Source organism: Periophthalmus magnuspinnatus, chromosome 3, assembly GCF_009829125.3.
Source record: "Periophthalmus magnuspinnatus isolate fPerMag1 chromosome 3, fPerMag1.2.pri, whole genome shotgun sequence".
Lineage (NCBI taxonomy): Eukaryota > Metazoa > Chordata > Actinopteri > Gobiiformes > Gobiidae > Periophthalmus > Periophthalmus magnuspinnatus.
The window spans coordinates 34,187,358-34,205,465 of record NC_047128.1 but is presented as its reverse complement, the minus strand read 5'-3'; the positions used below and the strand labels follow the sequence as shown (position 1 = coordinate 34,205,465).

Sequence of the window (18,108 nt, the reverse complement as noted above, 5' to 3'; positions counted from 1 at the left end):
AGACAGACCAGGAAATGAATGCATATTTATACTGAATATTTATTTCCCGGGGACCACTAGCTGGCCATTTTGTCAGAACAGTTCACTCTTTACTGTAATACCAGTAATGGGGCTGACGTATGTGCGCGGTGAATACACTTGAGATCGGCGTACGTGGCCACAGGGCTTATGTCGTATATGAAGATTATGGGAATTAATTATGGATGTCTCTGTGGTGTAGGTGCAGTGATGATGCATTTTAAAGACTGCTGCGTCACTGAGTGCAAAGAGTCACTGGAGACGCTGTGACTGTGGCTTCTGGTACGATAAAATGGATCATTACATGTTTTAATCGTCTACTTTTATAAGGATTCTGACGTCAGCGCGTTCAGGGATGACGATTATTCACCAAGAAGAAAAAAAAATGTATTAAAAGGTCATTTAAAAATGCAATACAGTGGTCCATCGCTATAATGTGGTTCACCTTTCTCCGTCTCGCTGTTTCGCGGATTTTTTGTGTGCTTTTTACAGAGTATGAGCGTGCATTGTGTTCTGCGTCCTGATTGGCTGGACTGTAGACCTTTGTGTTGTGCATCCTGATTGGCTGTTGGACTGTAGACCATTGTGTCGTGCGTCCTGATTGGCTGTTGGACTGTAGACCATTGTGTCGTGCGTCCTGATTGGCTGTTGGACTGTAGACCATTGTGTCGTGCGTCCTGATTGGCTGTTGGACTGTAGACCATTGTGTCGTGCGTCCTGATTGGCTGTTGGACTGTAGACCATTGTCCATCAGTCTCCTCCGTGCCGTGTCTCCTGTCCAGTACAGAATGTGTTCAGACAAATTTACATAAACGTTGGATCTCAGTGTGACTCTGAAGTGCTGTACGTTTGCAATTTGTTTTCTCCCCGACAAAACCCACAATGTCGATGAAACATTCTTCACCCAAAAGACTGAGGAAGATGCTGACCAGCGCAGAAAGAGTTGGACTTCTGGACACGCTGAGGGAAGGTAGAAGTTCCGCGGCTGTAGGGGGCGCCATTACGGAATAAATGAATCTTCAGTTTGTCACATAAACAAGGAGGAAAATAACATGAGGACAACAGCAGGAATAAGTTTGAACAAGGAGCAAAAAGGGTTGAAACTGCAACAAGACACAAGGATGGAGTCTGATTTAGCTTTGAGGATCAGTGACTGCAGGAAAAAGAACATTACGAGACATTACAGCGGAGACAAAGAGGAAGAGGCGGGGTCAGAGGAAGAGGCGGAGTCAGAGGAAGAGGCGGAGTCAGAGGAACTGTGAAACACACCTGAGTCTCTATTAATCATTTCTTATGTGTCCAACCTCGTGATTGATCATTAAAATTAAATTTGTTACAGTATTTCTAAAAGCATCATTTTTGATTACAGTACGGTATAGTATTTGGTTTCGTTCTATAATACTGTGCTTATTTTTTAAAATCTACGAAGGTTTGAACTTTGAGAGAGTTTAAACAAGAGAGAAATGTGAGAAAATGTTAACGCCTGTGTGAGAAAAGTGTATAAAGTGTGTGGTGAGGGGTTTTACAGCCAAAAACAGAGAATAATTGTAAAAAATAAAGCTGATACTTCGCAGATTTCGCCTTTTGCGGGTTATTTTTGGAACATAAACCCTGCAAATAAACAAGGGACCACTGTATAACGTTTCTGGTGGGGGTGTGTTTATCTCATGAAGATGTTCCACAGTGTGTCATTAATTGATCTGTTTGCATTTTTTCAATTACAGAGCTTCTAATTGTGAAAAAATACATTTAAAAAACATGCATTCTCACTGTGAACGGACTTACCTCACAAATGATTATCGCCGTCTCCATGGAGATAGATGCGTTTAATGCCATATTGTGAAACATATCTGTGCAGACAAGCAGAAAAGTCACACAGTGCACCCAAACGTCAGGCTGAGGTCTTGTTTAAAAAAGGTGGTTGTCGGCCTTTTACAGTAAATGAGAAAACTAGGCCATTCAGCTCAGATGTCAAAAATCAAAGTGAGCCAAAATTAGTGCGGCTGAGTGTTTGTACTCCAAAAAGCAGAAAGTGAAGGGTTTTTCTATTTCAGTGCTGTGGTTGCAGTGTCTTATTCAGTCCCCTGATACATCACAGTGTGGTATTTTGGGCTGTGTCATACAAATGAGGATCGGTGCATTTGGATTATCTACAGCATGAAATTTGATTTAAAAACAACAAACCTGAACCTCCTTCTGTTTGGTTTTGTTTTGGTGTAAGATTCTCAGACAAAAACAGCCCAGATTTGTGAATGCAATTAGGTTTTCAGGTCAAATGAGTCCAGTTTTTTTTGAGAGATGAGAAGGATTTATAAAAAGCACAGTGGAAAGGAGAAGTCATTACTGAAACAAACACTATTTATACATTTTTTCCTGTTGTTTTTGTGAGTCTGGGGTCTTACGGTACAGTTGGGGGTCAGATACGCGAGCAGGTTATAGAGAAATTAAAAGATTTTTCTGGTGAAACGCCCTTTTTGTCGATTAATGGAGGTACGGGGGAAGTATTTAGAATTTATTTAGTCACCTACAGCCCTAACACAGCACAGAGGAAGGACTTTAAGCACGAAATCAAACTTTTCAAAGTCATCTTCTTCTGCGGTTTCTCTCAGTTACATTTCACATTAGCGACCTTTCCCGCCTCCTCGCTGAGTGAATTATTTAAACTGTATCCGTATATATAGATCACATATACATCCAGTCCTGAAACAGCCCTGTACAGACGCAGAACTGTGAGGTGCACCGATCACTCCCCCGGGCCAAGGTCAAGGTCGCCGCCGCTCGGTCCCACCCACGGGCTCAGGTAACCCGAGCCCCCTGCGACACGGTGCCCCCGCAGTGCCATCCAGGGAAAAATGTTTGCTGTTGTGTCGGTGAGGCTGGAAATATGAGAGAAGACATGCAAACAGGAGCAACTCTGACTTAAAATAGTTTTACCGATGACGAGGTTTAGCTGGGAGTCAGAAAAGGTCCAAAGAGTTTAGGGTCAAATAGAAATGGAAGAGTCGTGAGGCCGTGTTACGTCTATAATTCAGCCTAAAATAATACATCATTCAAATTTAGCGTGTAATATAGACAAAGTGATTTAAACACACGTAGAAACACCTGTATTTACGTATCCAACAAGAGCGTGTGGACTCAGACTAAACACAGCCTAGAGTTTTACCGCTAAACAATACGCACAATGCAAAATACGTTTAAAATGACATTAAACGCCTTTATTTCTTACAATTATTCTCTATGTTTTTGGCTGTAAACCCCCTCACCACACACTTTATACACTTTTCTCACACAGGCGTTAACATTTTCTCACATTTCTCTCTCGTTTAAACTCTCTCAAAGTTCAAACCTTCGTAGGCGTCTTTGTCGGTGCAGAACGTTTCATCGACATTGTGGGTTTTGTCGGGGAGAAAACAAATTGCAAACGTACAGCACTTCAGAGTCACACTGCGATCCAACGTTTATGTAAATTTGAACACATTCTGTACTGGACAGGAGACACGTGTAACTCCCGACTCAAGACAAATATATTACGATAATCTAATAGATTGGCCCAAGCGCTAGGTTCATAAGGGCTGCAATAAAAATAAGACTAGAGTGAGTGTAAATGAAATGGCAGGAGACAGAAATGAGCAATGAAGATTTAGTTATTTAGGAAAAAAAGCCGGCAATTGTTACATTTATTTGTGTACAATATAAATCAGAAAAACAAGTCCTACTGAGCTCGGTGGTGTTTCAGTCATTCAGTCACAGTCAATTGTCCAAAAAGGAAAGTTCCTCGTTGTAGTTTGAGTTGTTACCACGTGATGATCCACAAGAAGAATAGAGAAAGTTTCTCCATTGACAGTTCAGGTTCTGGGACAGGCTCGCCATCTCTTCTGAGTCTGAATCATCTCCAACCACACAAAACACAGCCTGCATAACAATAATGTATACAGCAAGTTAAAAGTTCATTTCCATTCTCTAATCTTTGTAGTAGTAGCTATAGCTTTGTTTCTTTTTTCTCTCAAAGTATCAAGTATTGTATTCCCATTGTACAATTTACAATATCAGTAACATACATGCATGTTTTAACTCAAAATATCATTGTTACACATTAAATTGTTTTTTACAAATGCAATAATAACAAATTGAATCGCTCCTTTAATCTTAACTAACCATGTGACTTGTGATTAACATTTTTATCCAATAGAATGAGTAAACCTTATCTGGTTTAGCATTACATTACATGAGCATTACATTTAACATAAAAACACATCACATTTCACCCTAAAATAGTGCAAAATTAAATAAAAGTACAGTGCCATTTGTTAACTTTTACTTTTGCTTTAAAATACCGTAAAACAAGCACACATACGTTTCATATTGACCTTAAGCAGTAGTTTACCACTCGCGATTAGCATTAGCATTAGCATCACGTTAGCTTGTAATGAGCACATGTTCATTCACCAAGATGAGGGTTTTGCAATGAACATGCAAACTGTGCACACTCAGGGAATCAACTTAAAATAGTATAAACAATTTCACAATTAGAAGTCTAATTTTGTACAATATTTACATCAAAATAATTCAACGTGCACTCACCAACAATCTGTTAGCTCAGCAATTTAAACAGTTCGTCTACCAGCCTCTCGTATGTCCAAAGCGTAAAAGAACGAAAAACTAAAGTGGACCTAACGTCACATCTGAAGGAGGCGGGACTTAACTACTATCGACAAATAAGAAGGTCATTATCACCCAACGTGACTGATAAAACAGGAAGTCAACAGGAAGTCAACAGGGCAAGCGAGAGGATCACACTTCCTCTTACCAAAATAAAAGTTTTCAAAATAAAATTAGTGCATTAACACTAGGAAAGAAATAAGGCAGGTTTTCTCTACTGGGTTACACACGGCACCGAGGAGACTGATGGACAATGGTCTACAGTCCAACAGCCAATCAGGACGCACGACACAATGGTCTACAGTTAAACAGCCAATCAGGACGCACGACACGATGGTCTACAGTCCAACAGCCAATCAGGACGCACAACACAATGCACGTTTATACACTGGAAAGAAAAAAAACACGCAAAACTGCACTAAAAAACTCCACGAAAAGGTGAACCGTGATATTGTGAAGGACAACTGTATCTCCATCCATCCATTTTCTTCCTCTTATCTGAGGCCGGGTCACGGGGGCAGCAGTTTAAGCAGGGACTCTCAGACTTCCCTCACCCCAGACACGTCCTCCAGCTCCTCCAGTGGGACCTCAAGTCGTTCCCAGTCCAGAGAGAGACACCGTCCCTCTAACCTGTCCTGAGTCTTCCCTGGGGACACGCTGATGTATTTCCAGTTCACATTTTATCAAGTCGTCCTTTGCGTCCTCAGAGACCAGACCAGTCGTTAAATGAAGTAAGAATTAAAAATAACCCAATCAAGTATTAATTTAAAGAGAGATAAGAAGTTTAAACTGGTTTGTCATACAGTGGTAGCATCTTCACAGTTTTATTTTATATTTGTGTTTGGATATCTGTCATAGCTTTTGCATGTAGTATTTTTTTATTTATTTATGTATTATTTCTTATTTCCTGCAATTTCTCATTTCTGTTTCCATCTAATCTGCACATTGTCTGTGTCTCGCCGCAGTCCAGCAAACACAAGTATTAGCTCTGAAAGGAAGAATGACAAAAATCTCAAATGAAAGCAATTCAGTTCACGTCACGACTCGGCTCTTGCAGTCAGGCGAGAGTGGCTTTCGAATAACTAAAAGGTACGGTTCACCTCACTGATGGAGACACTGAGGACTCCAGCGCGGGATAAGGAAATAGGTTGTCACATTTTTGGTTCAAAGTTATGAATAACCTCCAGGAGCCTGAAATATTCTGAGTGAGTCTGTAGTCACTCACACTGTCGACGGGGCCAAAGCTCGTGATTACCTCGGCTATTTTTCTACTTAACGCGCTGGAAACACGTTGGGTGTACAGCACAGATTATGCTACAGGAGACTAAGCTCTGGGAAGTATCCTCCACAAATAGAGAAATGTAATGTAGCTTATCCCGAGACGTCGCCTGAGCTCCAGACGTCAGTGCCAATCCTCCACTACTGAAAAATGAAGCTACATTTAGAGTTTAAAAATATCCCAGACGTGAAGCTGAGACTCATCAATAATTTTTGTATTTTTGTGCGATAGTGTCCGTGACAGAGTGTTATTGAAAAAGTGTGTGCTGGTGATTTTCTTACACAAGAGAACAGGGACTTTATGTTTATAGGAAAAATGTAAAATGTTGATTAGTGCAATAATAAAACAGCACTGTGGCCTCACAGCAAGAAGGTCCTGGGTGTTTTCTGCACAGTTTACATGTTTCTCCCTGTGTCTGGGTGCACCGTCCTCTGCTCCTGTCCTCTGCTCCTGTCCCCTCTGCTCCTGTCCCCTCTGCCCCTGTCCCCTCTGCTCTTGTCTCCTCTGCTCCTGTCCCCTCTGCTCCTTTACCCTCTGCTCTTGTCCCCTCTGCTCCTTTACCCTCTGCTCTTGTCCCCTCTGCTCCTTTACCCTCTCCTCCTTTACCCTCCGCTCCTGTCCCTTCCGCTCCTGTCCCCTCTGCTCCTGTGCTCTCTGCTGATGTCCCCTCTGCTCCTTTACCCTCTGCTCCTTTACCCTCTGCTCCTGTCCCCTCTGCTCCTGTCCCCTCCTCTCCTTTACCCTCTGCTCCTGTCCCCTCTGCTCCTGTCCCCTCTGCTCCTGTCCTCTCTGCTCCTGTCCCCTCCTCTCCTTTACCCTCTGCTCCTGTCCCCTCTGCTCCTCTGCTCCTGTCCCCTCTGCTCCTGTCCCCTCCTCTCCTTTACCCTCTGCTCCTGTCCCCTCCGCTCCTGTCCCCTCCGCTCCTGTCCCCTCTGCTCCTGTCCCCTCCGCTCCTTTACCCTCTCCTTTACCCTCCGCTCCTGTCCCCTCCGCTCCTGTCCCCTCTGCTCCTGTCCCCTCTACTCCTGTCCCCTCTGCTCCTGTCCCCTCTGCTCCTGTCCCCTCTGGAGCACTTATTTTTGTTGTTTTCTGAAGCTCTTCTCTGGTCTTTTCCTGATCTGTCTTTTTTTTCTTTTCTTTTCTTCATTTTCGAGAGAATGCCATCGGCAGCAGTGAGTTCCTGTTTCACTTGAGGAATATGTCCCTTGATTTCTGTCTTCTTCAGTGCCACTCTCACCTCTTTTCAGGTACTTTTTTTTTTGCCAGCGTTTGATGAATTTATAACATGAGACCTATTCACTGAGCTTTTCTCTCCTTCTTTTTCAGAGCTCCTGCACCACTCGGCTCTCCTCAGAGTCGATGAGTGTTATATGGGTGGATGCAATAGACACTTCCTGCAGACTCTCTTTAGGTGCTGGCTCTGGAGTGCCCCCTGTTGGTGTGGAGCTTCTAAAGAGCTTCTAATATTGTTCATCCTCCTCAAAGCTGAACTCGTACCAGAGCTTCACGGTGAATCTTTCTGCTCGAGTTAAGTGCGTGTCTTTGTCAGTTTCTTGATCAGTTACGAGCTTCAAACTTTGTTGATTTCTCCTCAAGTCAAAACAAAAAAAAATAAACCTGATGATTGTTATCAGAGCAATAAAACTATATTCAATTGGGTCCATTGCCCAAGCAAACAATCATTCAGACTTCACTCTAATCAAAATGTCAACAGTGCAGTTAAGTTCACTGTCTTGTGCAGGACTAGTAAGGTCATGGAGACGAGTTAGTGAGTGATGAAATCATGTATGTCCCAGGGTGCATCAGAGACAGTGGATGTGGAGTGACTCACGCTGTATGTTCCTGCCCTAAAGAGGCTGTGGTACAAACCGTCACAAACGCTCCCTCCGCTCTCATCTCGTCCTCCTCTGGTTTGTCCCAGGGCAAGATCTGAAACAGTAACACAAACTGGCACTTTAGTCTCAACAGTTTAAAATGTGCCAAAATAACACGCGTGACCTTCATATATTAAAGGTGTGATAAACAACGAGAAATCAGGATAATGTAAGCAGTGCGTCTGTGAACGGTGAGGCGTCGTTGTGGCGATGGCAGGTTATGCACAGCAGAAACAGCAGATTGTGTTGTAGTGTTATTTATAAGCTGAGGTTGGGGCTGTGTTTGGACAGCAGCATCCTGCACAGTTAAAACAAAGAACAGGTCTGCTGCTACAGAGAGAAGCCAGATCGCAATTATGTAATGTTACGCTTCTTTATGTAGTGTCTAACTTTACACTTTCCCACAAAACTCTGGATAATGATTGAGCTACAGCAGCCGACAGCGTCCCTTTTATTTAACCTTCTGTTTTCTCTTTAAAGGCGTGCTGCTTCACTTTTGGACGGTTCACTATCTCTGTGTCTCCGTGAACATATTATTGCTCCACCGTACGGTAATAAACTAAATATCATCACCACGAGACAAGCAGCTGGCACAAATAATCCAAAATACTCTATATATTCTACAAAAACACAGTATATGGATTGACTGGGGTGATAATTGAATGTTGAAACGACTAAAGTGATCACATAAACGTCATTATATTTAACAAAACCAGAGAATTACAATCGTCGTTTCTATGTTCGCATGTTCTTGCTACACTGGACTGTATCTCACATCAGATTCACACATGGATGGACCGAGCAGCTCGACCGTCCTTTGAGACATGAACTGAATCATTCACAAGTTCACTGTGTCCAGAGCGTCTGCAGGAAGCCGCCGTTACGCCGCCCAATGCAAGACGTTCGCTACAGTTACGTTTTTAGTCAGATGTTTAGGTTTTCTGTACATTTGCGATCATTATTTAGCTGAAACCATCTTTATTGTGTCAGGATTCCAGTTTTTCCCTGTGCTTTTGTGCCATCTCCCTGCTTCCTTGTGCGTTTACGCCTGGAGCTGGGCGGAGAATCTGGCACCACCCACTACTCACCTGCAACCTCCAACCTCTGGAGCACAAAGACCCTGCTCGTTTCTTTACACGTGGGCCAGATCGTCGAGTTTTCCTCTAAGTTATCCTTCAGTTTATCCTCCGTGATCCCGTTTTTCGGACCCACCGACCACCTCAGCCTCCGACCCAGCCCCCTACACCCAGCTCTTGCATTTTTCTTCGTAAAAAACCTTAATTTTTGAGTCTGCATCTTTGATCCAACACGTAGTACGACATGTTGTTACCGTCTCTAGTGATGGAGCTGTGGACAGTGATCTCACAAAGCCAAAATATTGCGTTTTATTTCATTTTTTGTGGAATTTCAGAGCAAATAAAAGTTTGTTTGCAAGTTAAATTATGCTAGTAGTTACAACAGCATAAAACAAAGTCCAACTAAGATAAAAACGGGCAGTTGCTTCACAAATACAACGCCTAACACACACATAAATACCTCATTAATTGATTAACTATGATGTATGAAGAGCAAAGATATCCCATGTCGTCTTAATCGTGCACTTTATTTGTAGCGTTCTATGCAAAAAGAAGCATTTACTAAATCAACAAAAGCTTTGAGTTCGTATCTGTAACACGGGTCCATTTAAACAGCTGAGCATTTCACTCAAAAATCGTAAACTGAACTCGAATGTGATGTGCAAACCTCAAATCTTTAAACACAAACGGTGCAATGACTGAAAGAAACGTCACATGTAAATATCTTGGGTTTTGCTATGATGAAAATGTATCTTTAAAATACAAATCTCAGACTTATGTAACAGTTTAAAATCAAGATTATCGTTTTATTGCAGAGACAAATCTTGTATTACAGAAGAGAAATTGTTGAAGCCGCATTTGTTTCTGGGCTGGATTATGGAGATATAATACACAGACTTCAGACTTTACTTGGAAACATTTACTCTTTTTCTCCGCTCTTCGTTTTGTCACAAGAAATGAATTTAAACTCGTCGCTGTCCAGTCTGAAAAAGTAGGAAAACAACACTATGAAATATATTTATTCGGGGATACTTCATACACTGGCTGAATATCTCACTTATTTGTTGGACTTTGATGCAGGAACTTTTAAAATCTCACGACTGTCAACGTCTAAAAAACTGTCCTGAAAAACTCAAATGGGGGAAAAAAGCGTTTGATTATTTTGCTTCCCCCAAAACTGAATCCATTTCTAGGGCAAAAGTGTCATTTATAATCACACATGCTCCTGTTTTGAATGTTTAAACGGACCAACTACATCCATTTGTTGTTTATTTTTGGTTGTATTTGAACAGGACGCTCATGAAAAACGTCTGGTCTTTACGCTCGCTCCCTGTATATATCAAAATAAATGAAAACGAATCGACCCGCTCGTCTCAACGGCCTCGACAACAACAAACAGGAAATAGACTCTTGCTCTGGGCTCGATGGTGGAACAGACACTGGGTTAATAAAGCTCAGCGCAGGCAGAGGAGAGTGTGTCGTGGAGTGTCGTGGAGTGTCGTGGAGTGTTATGGAGCGGCTAAAGCCCTTCAAGGAAACTGCTGTTTTTATACCGGGCTGTATAAAAGACCTCGACTCCACAGATCAGCTTTTATTAACACAGGAATCACACTGAGGAGCTGCACGTGGACCATATATGACACTAAATAATGGTTTTGAATGAGCTGCAGACATATTTTACACGTCTAATTACATAAAAAGCATGTATTTATTGTATTTAGGATAGAATTAGTGTTGCTTAAATCACTCCTGGCAGCTCATTCCTCGTCGGCCTGCGTCATTACATAGAAGCAGAGTCAGACTGGGCTGTACTAGACTGAAATGGACAATACTGAGCGTCTCCAGGGTTCATATGTCTGTGCTGACGGGAAATAAACTTAAAACTCCAGCGTCACGGCTCTTTTCTTCAACAATCTACTATTTATTTACCACAATCTGTAGTTAAAAGCTGCAAATTCCTTAAGCCACTTCGGATACGGACACGTTTTCCTTCACAATGATGTTTTCTAGATGCCCCGTCAGACTAATATTATCTCTCCATTACATATTTGTTGACGAAATTTAAAAAAGCAGCGACTTCAAACAGTATCAGAAAGCTGCCTCGCTCCATTTAAGATAAATAGGTCATCTGAAAACACATAAATAATACAGTTCACGGCTAATTTTGAGGAATAAAACGCGAGCAAATCCGCACGCCTTTGCAATTCTCATCAGGCCGTGAACTCGCCAATCACAGACCCGCCTTGTAAAGAGGAGCGTTAAACTCAAAGATGTCCCGTGTCGCTTTAAAAAAGAAAAAAAAAGTATTAAAATGATCAAATAAATGTGCTTACTTTTACACTAAACAAAAAATAAAATAAAATAATAAATAAATAAATAAAATGAAAAAAAAAAATTAAAATAAATAAAAAATAAAATTAAAATAATAAATAAATAAAATGAAATAAAATAAAATAACATAAAAAATAAAAATAATAAAAATAAAAATAAAAATAAATAAAATAAAATAAAATAAAATAAAATAATAAATAAATAAACAAAATGAAATGAAATAAAATTAAAAATTTAAAAATAAAAAATTAAAATAAAAAATAAAATAATAATAATAAAATAAAATAATACATAAATAAATAAAATGAAATGAAAAAATACAAATAAATAAAATAAAAATAAAAATAAAATACATACATTAATACAACCACAATATTTTATGAGCTAATACATCATTAAAAAATACATTGTTTCCCATGTATATTCACCGTTGGGCTGTAGATGTCATGTCATTATAGCTGTTAAATAGTCATTAGTCACTTCAGCACAAATCCCCCTCGTTAACGTGACCACTTCATGCATGTTTTTCAGTTTGGCAGTAGAAAAATGGCCATAGACTCTCTGCACATAATAATACATGTTACAGATCGACGTAAGCAACGCACAAACACGCACAAACGCACAAACACACACAACATCAAAGACACAGATCTGAATGGGAGCCCATCCAGCGGTGGCCTTAATCCTTCGACACCTGCGATTTGAAGCACACGCCTTTGATGCTGTTGGTCCAGAGGAGAGAAACACACTCGATTCACACAGATAATAGCTGCTCATTCTCCACAGACTTTAGATGAAACATGGACAGACTGTACAATAACAGTCAGTTCTGTAAGTGCATGGGGATTTATGGCCTACATGTGGTGCCAAGGCAAACTAGAAATGTCCCACAAGTAAAAGTGCAGCAATACTTCATCAGCTACAATAGATCAGGGTGAAATAGTTGGATCTGGTCTCATAAAACGAACAAAAAGTGTCAGAAATGTCATATAAGAATTAACAAATATAATGGACCAATATATGTTTGATCTGACTGGAACTTCAGCAAAAGATATTCACCGTCTGTTCACACAACTGGGACTAAACCAGGACTAAACCAGGACTAAACCAGGACTAAACCTGGACTAAACCTGGACTAAACCTGGACTAAACCTGGACCAGACCAGGAACAATCAGGACTAGAAAAGGACTCAACCAGGTCTACATCAGAACTAAACCAGGACTAGACCAGGACTAGAACAGGACTAGAACAGGACTAGAACAGGACTTAGAACAGGACTAAACCAGGACTGGAACAGGACTAATCCAGAACTAGAACAGGACTTAGAACAGGACTAAATGAGGACTACAACAGGACTAAACCAGGATTGGAACAGGACTAAAGCAGGCCCAGACCAGGTCATAACTAAACTGGGATTTAAACAGTACTAAACCTGGGCCAGACCAGGACTAAACCAGGACTAAACCAGGACTAAACCAGGACTAAACCAGGACTAAACCAGGTGTACATCAGAACTAAACTGGGACTTAAACAGTACTAAACCTGGGCCAGACCAGGACTAAACCAGGACCAGACCAGGACTAAACCAGGACATATATATGAACAGTCCTGACACAGTCTGGTCGTGTCTCTGTCGACAGAACGACTCAAAACTCTCCAGGATTAAACATCTTTAACTGTCTGCTCTTCTGAGGCTCTGCACTTTCATACATGGACTAAAAACTGTGTGTTTAATTATAACAAGTACAAAATGTGGTAATGGAATAACACAGGCTCCAGTCGTTACTGTGTTAATTGCGTTGCAGATATTTATAGCTTCACTCACTTCATTTGAAATTGCATAAATGAATCTGTTCAGCAATTCCCCGGTCTCATCAAATGAACTGTCGGATATATTAGTGTACGCTTGTACCGCAGTGTGCTTTATTACTACTGATATGTGAGTATTTAAGTATCAGATCAATAATATGCACAAAGTGAGAAAGAAGAGCAAACTGTGTGCACATATTTCAAAGTATATATATATATTTTTGTATATTTTTGTTTCTGGTACAAATACACAACGTTTTAGTTTAGAATATTACATTATTTCCTGGCAACTCAACATAATCTTAACCAATTTCCAAACCTCAACTCATATTATTGATTTTTTTAAATGGATTTAAATCATAAAGACCTGAGTTTTGGTTAAAAGCTGAAATTGGATGAACTAAACTGGTTAAAAGTATTAAAATGGCCAAATAAAAGTGCTTAATTTTACACAAAAAACATAAATAAAATAAAATAAATAAATAAATAAATAAATAAAAATAAATAAATAAAATAAATACAAAAAATATATAAAATAGATAAATAAATAAATAAATAAATATGAAGAAAAAAACCATACATTAATACAACCACAATATTTTATGAGCTTCTATATTTATTATTTATTATTCATTAAAAAATACATTGTTTCCAACTATATTCACCATTAGGATATAAATGTGATGAATATGTCAGTGACAAACAGATTATTTTAGATCTGTCATTGCCAGCAGCACTCGTCACATCAGGTCTGTCTGACACAAACACACAAAAAAACAAAAACAAATAAATAAATAAAACAAATCAACACAACCTCAGACCTGTTCCTCACTGTAACACAACATTTCCTGCTCATAACATTTTCCCGTGCAGCATCCAGCCTCGGTGCTTTGTTCACTCCGCCGCTTACTGGGGGTTGGGGAAAGAAAAAGGGTGTGGCTTGGATGTTGTCATGGCAACAAGTTATCATCGCTTTGAACCTCCTCCGCCAACCAGCCACCGCGTACGGACAGTGTGGTAACTCACAGCACCAATGTCTGCCAGGGAACAAATCCAACAGCAAAAACCATCAGGATGAGGAAATCTGCATCATCGACATCTACTGAATGTGAAAACTGTGATTCTTGAGGCTTATAGTGATTTAAAAACAGAATTCAGCGACTCGTAGGTGTTGAATTTGAAATATAAAGTGATTACAGTGCAGTTATAGATGATTATATGTTAAATACATGATGATACGCACAACATTTCAAAGACTTTTGGACTAAACTTCAATATTGCAATTCATTTTCTGTGTTAAAATACTTAGACCTATGTAAATTTAACTCTGTTGCATGTTTGTTGATGCTCTTTACCAATGCACAAGGCAATAATTGATGATAGTTTCCAATTCCTTTAGTACTAGAAGGTGTACACATAACAGGACTGTACTTAAAATAATGAAATAAAAGCCTTCCCCCTTCACAGAGTTCAAACAGCATATCCCATCAGCTCCAGCGCCAGAGGGACACACTGCTGCTCTCCTGCTCTGTCCTGCTTTAATAGGATGCTAGCGTTATAAAACACAAGGTTACATGACATTATTGGGTTTCACAAAGCAGAGCCAAATGGTCCTGTTCATGCCTGTGTGATATACCAGAGCACCTGACCTGCAGACAACCCCAGAGAGGAGGAAACTGCAACCACCAGGCTGCACTGTCTCCTCTCTGTGGTAAAGACTGGGAAAGTTGAGACTTCAAAGGTTTTTATTAGGCTATTAAAATAAATAAATAAATAAACAGCTGATAATATGTGTTTATGAGTAAACTTAGTGCAGGGAAAACTCACCTTGTAAACAAAAAACACAAAAAACAAATCAGGTAGTGTCAAAGTAAAAAATAAATAAATAAATAAATAAAATAAAGCCCAACAGATCAATGTCCTGATTAAACTGATTAACAGGAAGAGCTCATCTTTTTCTGTTGCCATGGGGCACTTCATATGTTCTACTTTACTGGTCTTTACTACCATTAAATCTATTGCTTTAGCCAGTGAAAGATTATACAAGTACAAGAAAAAACACACTGAGAATAATATTGAACAAAACTGTGCTGGACGTGGGCGGCGGTGTGCTGCCATCTGCTGGACAAAATGAAGTATTACTTATAAAAATAAATAAAATAATTCGTCACAACATGTACAAATGTATTACTACTTACTATAAAATACTATGCACTAAACAGAATAACACTTTTTTTTTTTATTTATATTTTCAATCGCGACACGTGACGTCATTTTCACGCGCCAAATTTAACAAATATTTGGTCGATTTCAAATGTTTTTTTTTTTTTGGTTTTTTTTTGGTGTTTTTTATACTCATAACGCTAATATCAGATAAAATTACACTTTGTTCTTACTTATCGATTTGTAACCCAGAGATAGCTTCATGTTTCGTAACAGATCTGCTTGGTTTTCACGCAGTGTCCCAAAAGAAGCTAAGACATTCTGGAGTAAGAAGTGACTCTAAACTGTTGGATTTAAACAAACCAGGAGGATTTTTATCAAAACATGTATTTTCACAAGTCGAATAAAAATAATTGTAATCTAGCATAGATTAAAAGTGTAGTAAAAATACAAATGTGAATTTTAATTAAAGGTTTGTTTTGCTCAGAGATGGAAGGAGGGACTTTAAGAGACTGGAGAACAGCAGATTATCTGTTCAGTCAGGATGCTTCATGTCCTGATACTAAAAGGTGAACCTGTTTTTTCTTTCTTTAGGCTGATTTGAGTGTGTCTAATACTTCCTTATTGTTCCTTTTCAGCATATATTTCAGCAGAGACTACCTGTCCAATAAGGTCACAGTCTTCCACAGTTTCTTCCTGTCTGTGTGTGAAAAGAGGAAGAGTTTCCAGTCCATGAGCATCGGACACTATGTGCTGCCTCCAGACTCTGTCCAGGAGGGTAACTATCACTCATGTTCTCCATCTATTTGTTTTCTGTCGTCACAATGGATATTTCAACATGATTTTTTAATGTAGAGGTGAGAAATGTCATTGGGAGGTTGATTTGGGAACGTGACGATTCCCAGGACCCTGAGGTGAGCTCATCCCACAAAATGAACCCAGCATGAAACTGAAGTGTTTATAACCAGTTTTATTTCAGACTTTTAGTAAGAACGTAGAAGATGAAGACAGCGACGGAGAAGCAAGTCCACTTAAGTATGTTGTGTTCTTTTAATTAAGAAGTTTCCCCAAACATTTAAAACTACTGTATATTTACACATGTTACACTTTTTTATTTTATTTTATTTTTTTTATTGCAGCTCTGTAGAAACAAACGCTTCAGTAAACGAGTCACTATGTAGATGCTCTTCAGTTTATCCCTCCAATAACATGCTCACAGGTAACAGTGCATCAGCTGGACGTGGGTTGGAAATGTTTTTATTTTTAATGTGTGTTGTTTATTATATTGTCCGCAGGTTACGTGAGCATGGACAGTCTCCCAAAATATTCAGGACCTTTGAGTGACTTTTGCCCAGGACGTTTCAGACACTGCGCTTGTAGGCCACACTGTTGTTCACTTCACACATAAATCACCCAGAAGAACAGCTTTAGTTGTAGATAATGAATGCATAAGTTAGGCCCATTCTATTGTAATTATATGTTACCGCTTTGTAGCATGAAAACTGCTGATTTGTGCTTGTTAAGATATTATTTAGGACCAGTTGCTGTTGCCATTTGCCATTGTTTTTACATATATAATAAAGCTTGCATTGAAATATACATACACTTGAACTTTGCATGATTATTTATTGCTGTAAACATTTTTTCTCATTGATTTATTTACTATTTTATTATTTTATTTATCTTTATTTATACAGGAAAACCTAATGAGAGCAGTTTATTTACTATTTTATTATTTTATTTATCTTTATTTATACAGGAAAACCTAATGAGAGCAGTTTATTTACTATTTTATGATTTTATTTATCTTTATTTATACAGGAAAACCCAATGAGAGCAGTTTATTTACTATTTTATTATTTTATTTATCTTTATTTATACAGGAAAACCTAATGAGAGCAGTTTATTTACTATTTTATTATTTTATTTATACAGGAAAACATAATAAGAGCAGTTTATTTACTATTTTATTATTTTATTTATCTTTATTTATACAGAAAAACCTAATGAGAGCAGTTTATTTACTATTTTATTATTTTATTTATCTTTATTTATACAGGAAAACCTAATGAGAGCAGTTTATTTACTATTTTATTATTTTATTTATCTTTATTTATACAGGAAAACCTAATGAGAGCAGTTTATTTACTATTTCATTATTTTATTTATCTTTATTTATACAGGAAAACCTAATGAGAGCAGTTTATTTACTATTTTATTATTTTATTTATCTTTATTTATACAGGAAAACCTAATGAGAGCAGTTTATTTACTATTTTATTATTTTATTTATCTTTATTTATACAGGAAAACCTAACGAGAACAGTTTATTTACTATTTTATTATTTTATTTATCTTTATTTATACAGGAAAACCTAACGAGAGCAGTTTATTTACTATTTTATTATTTTATTTATCTTTATTTATACAGGAAAACCTAATGAGAGCAGTTTATTTACTATTTTATTATTTTATTTATCTTTATTTATACAGGAAAACCTAATGAGAGCAGTTTATTTACTATTTTATTATTTTATTTATACAGGAAAACCTAATGAGAGCAGTTTATTTACTATTTTATTATTTTATTTATCTTTATTTATACAGGAAAACCTAATGAGAGCAGTTTATTTACTATTTTATTATTTTATTTATCTTTATTTATACAGGAAAACCTAATGAGAGCAGTTTATTTACTATTTTATTATTTTATTTATCTTTATTTATACAGAAAAACCTAATGAGAGCAGTTTATTTACTATTTTATTATTTATTTATCTTTATTTATACAAGAAAACCTAATGAGAGCAGTTTATTTACTATTTTATTATTTTATTTATCTTTATTTAAACAGGAAAACCTAACGAGAACAGTTTATTTACTATTTTATTATTTTAT

At 38.2% G+C, this 18,108-nt stretch overlaps 1 protein-coding gene across 1 annotated transcript; it reads left to right on the top strand.

Moving 5' to 3' along the window:
• The first annotated feature begins 15,472 nt into the window (after positions 1-15,472).
• terb2 (telomere repeat binding bouquet formation protein 2) lies at positions 15,473-16,709 on the top strand. Its single transcript, XM_033991920.1, has 8 exons — positions 15,473-15,536; positions 15,698-15,779; positions 15,849-15,988; positions 16,066-16,124; positions 16,190-16,245; positions 16,350-16,429; positions 16,506-16,586; positions 16,705-16,709. Exons 1-8 carry the CDS (start codon positions 15,473-15,475, stop codon positions 16,707-16,709), a joined length of 567 nt encoding a protein of 188 aa, XP_033847811.1.
• The last annotated feature ends 1,399 nt before the right edge of the window (positions 16,710-18,108 follow it).

Coding starts and splice junctions, on each gene's coding strand:
- terb2 (XM_033991920.1), top strand. CDS start 15,473: ATGTTTCGTAACAGATCTGCTTGGTTTTCACGCAGTGTCCCAAAAGAA. Junction 15,989..16,065: donor TCCAGACTCTGTCCAGGAGG/GTAACTATCACT, acceptor TTTTTAATGTAG/AGGTGAGAAATGTCATTGGG. Junction 16,125..16,189: donor ACGATTCCCAGGACCCTGAG/GTGAGCTCATCC, acceptor GTTTTATTTCAG/ACTTTTAGTAAGAACGTAGA.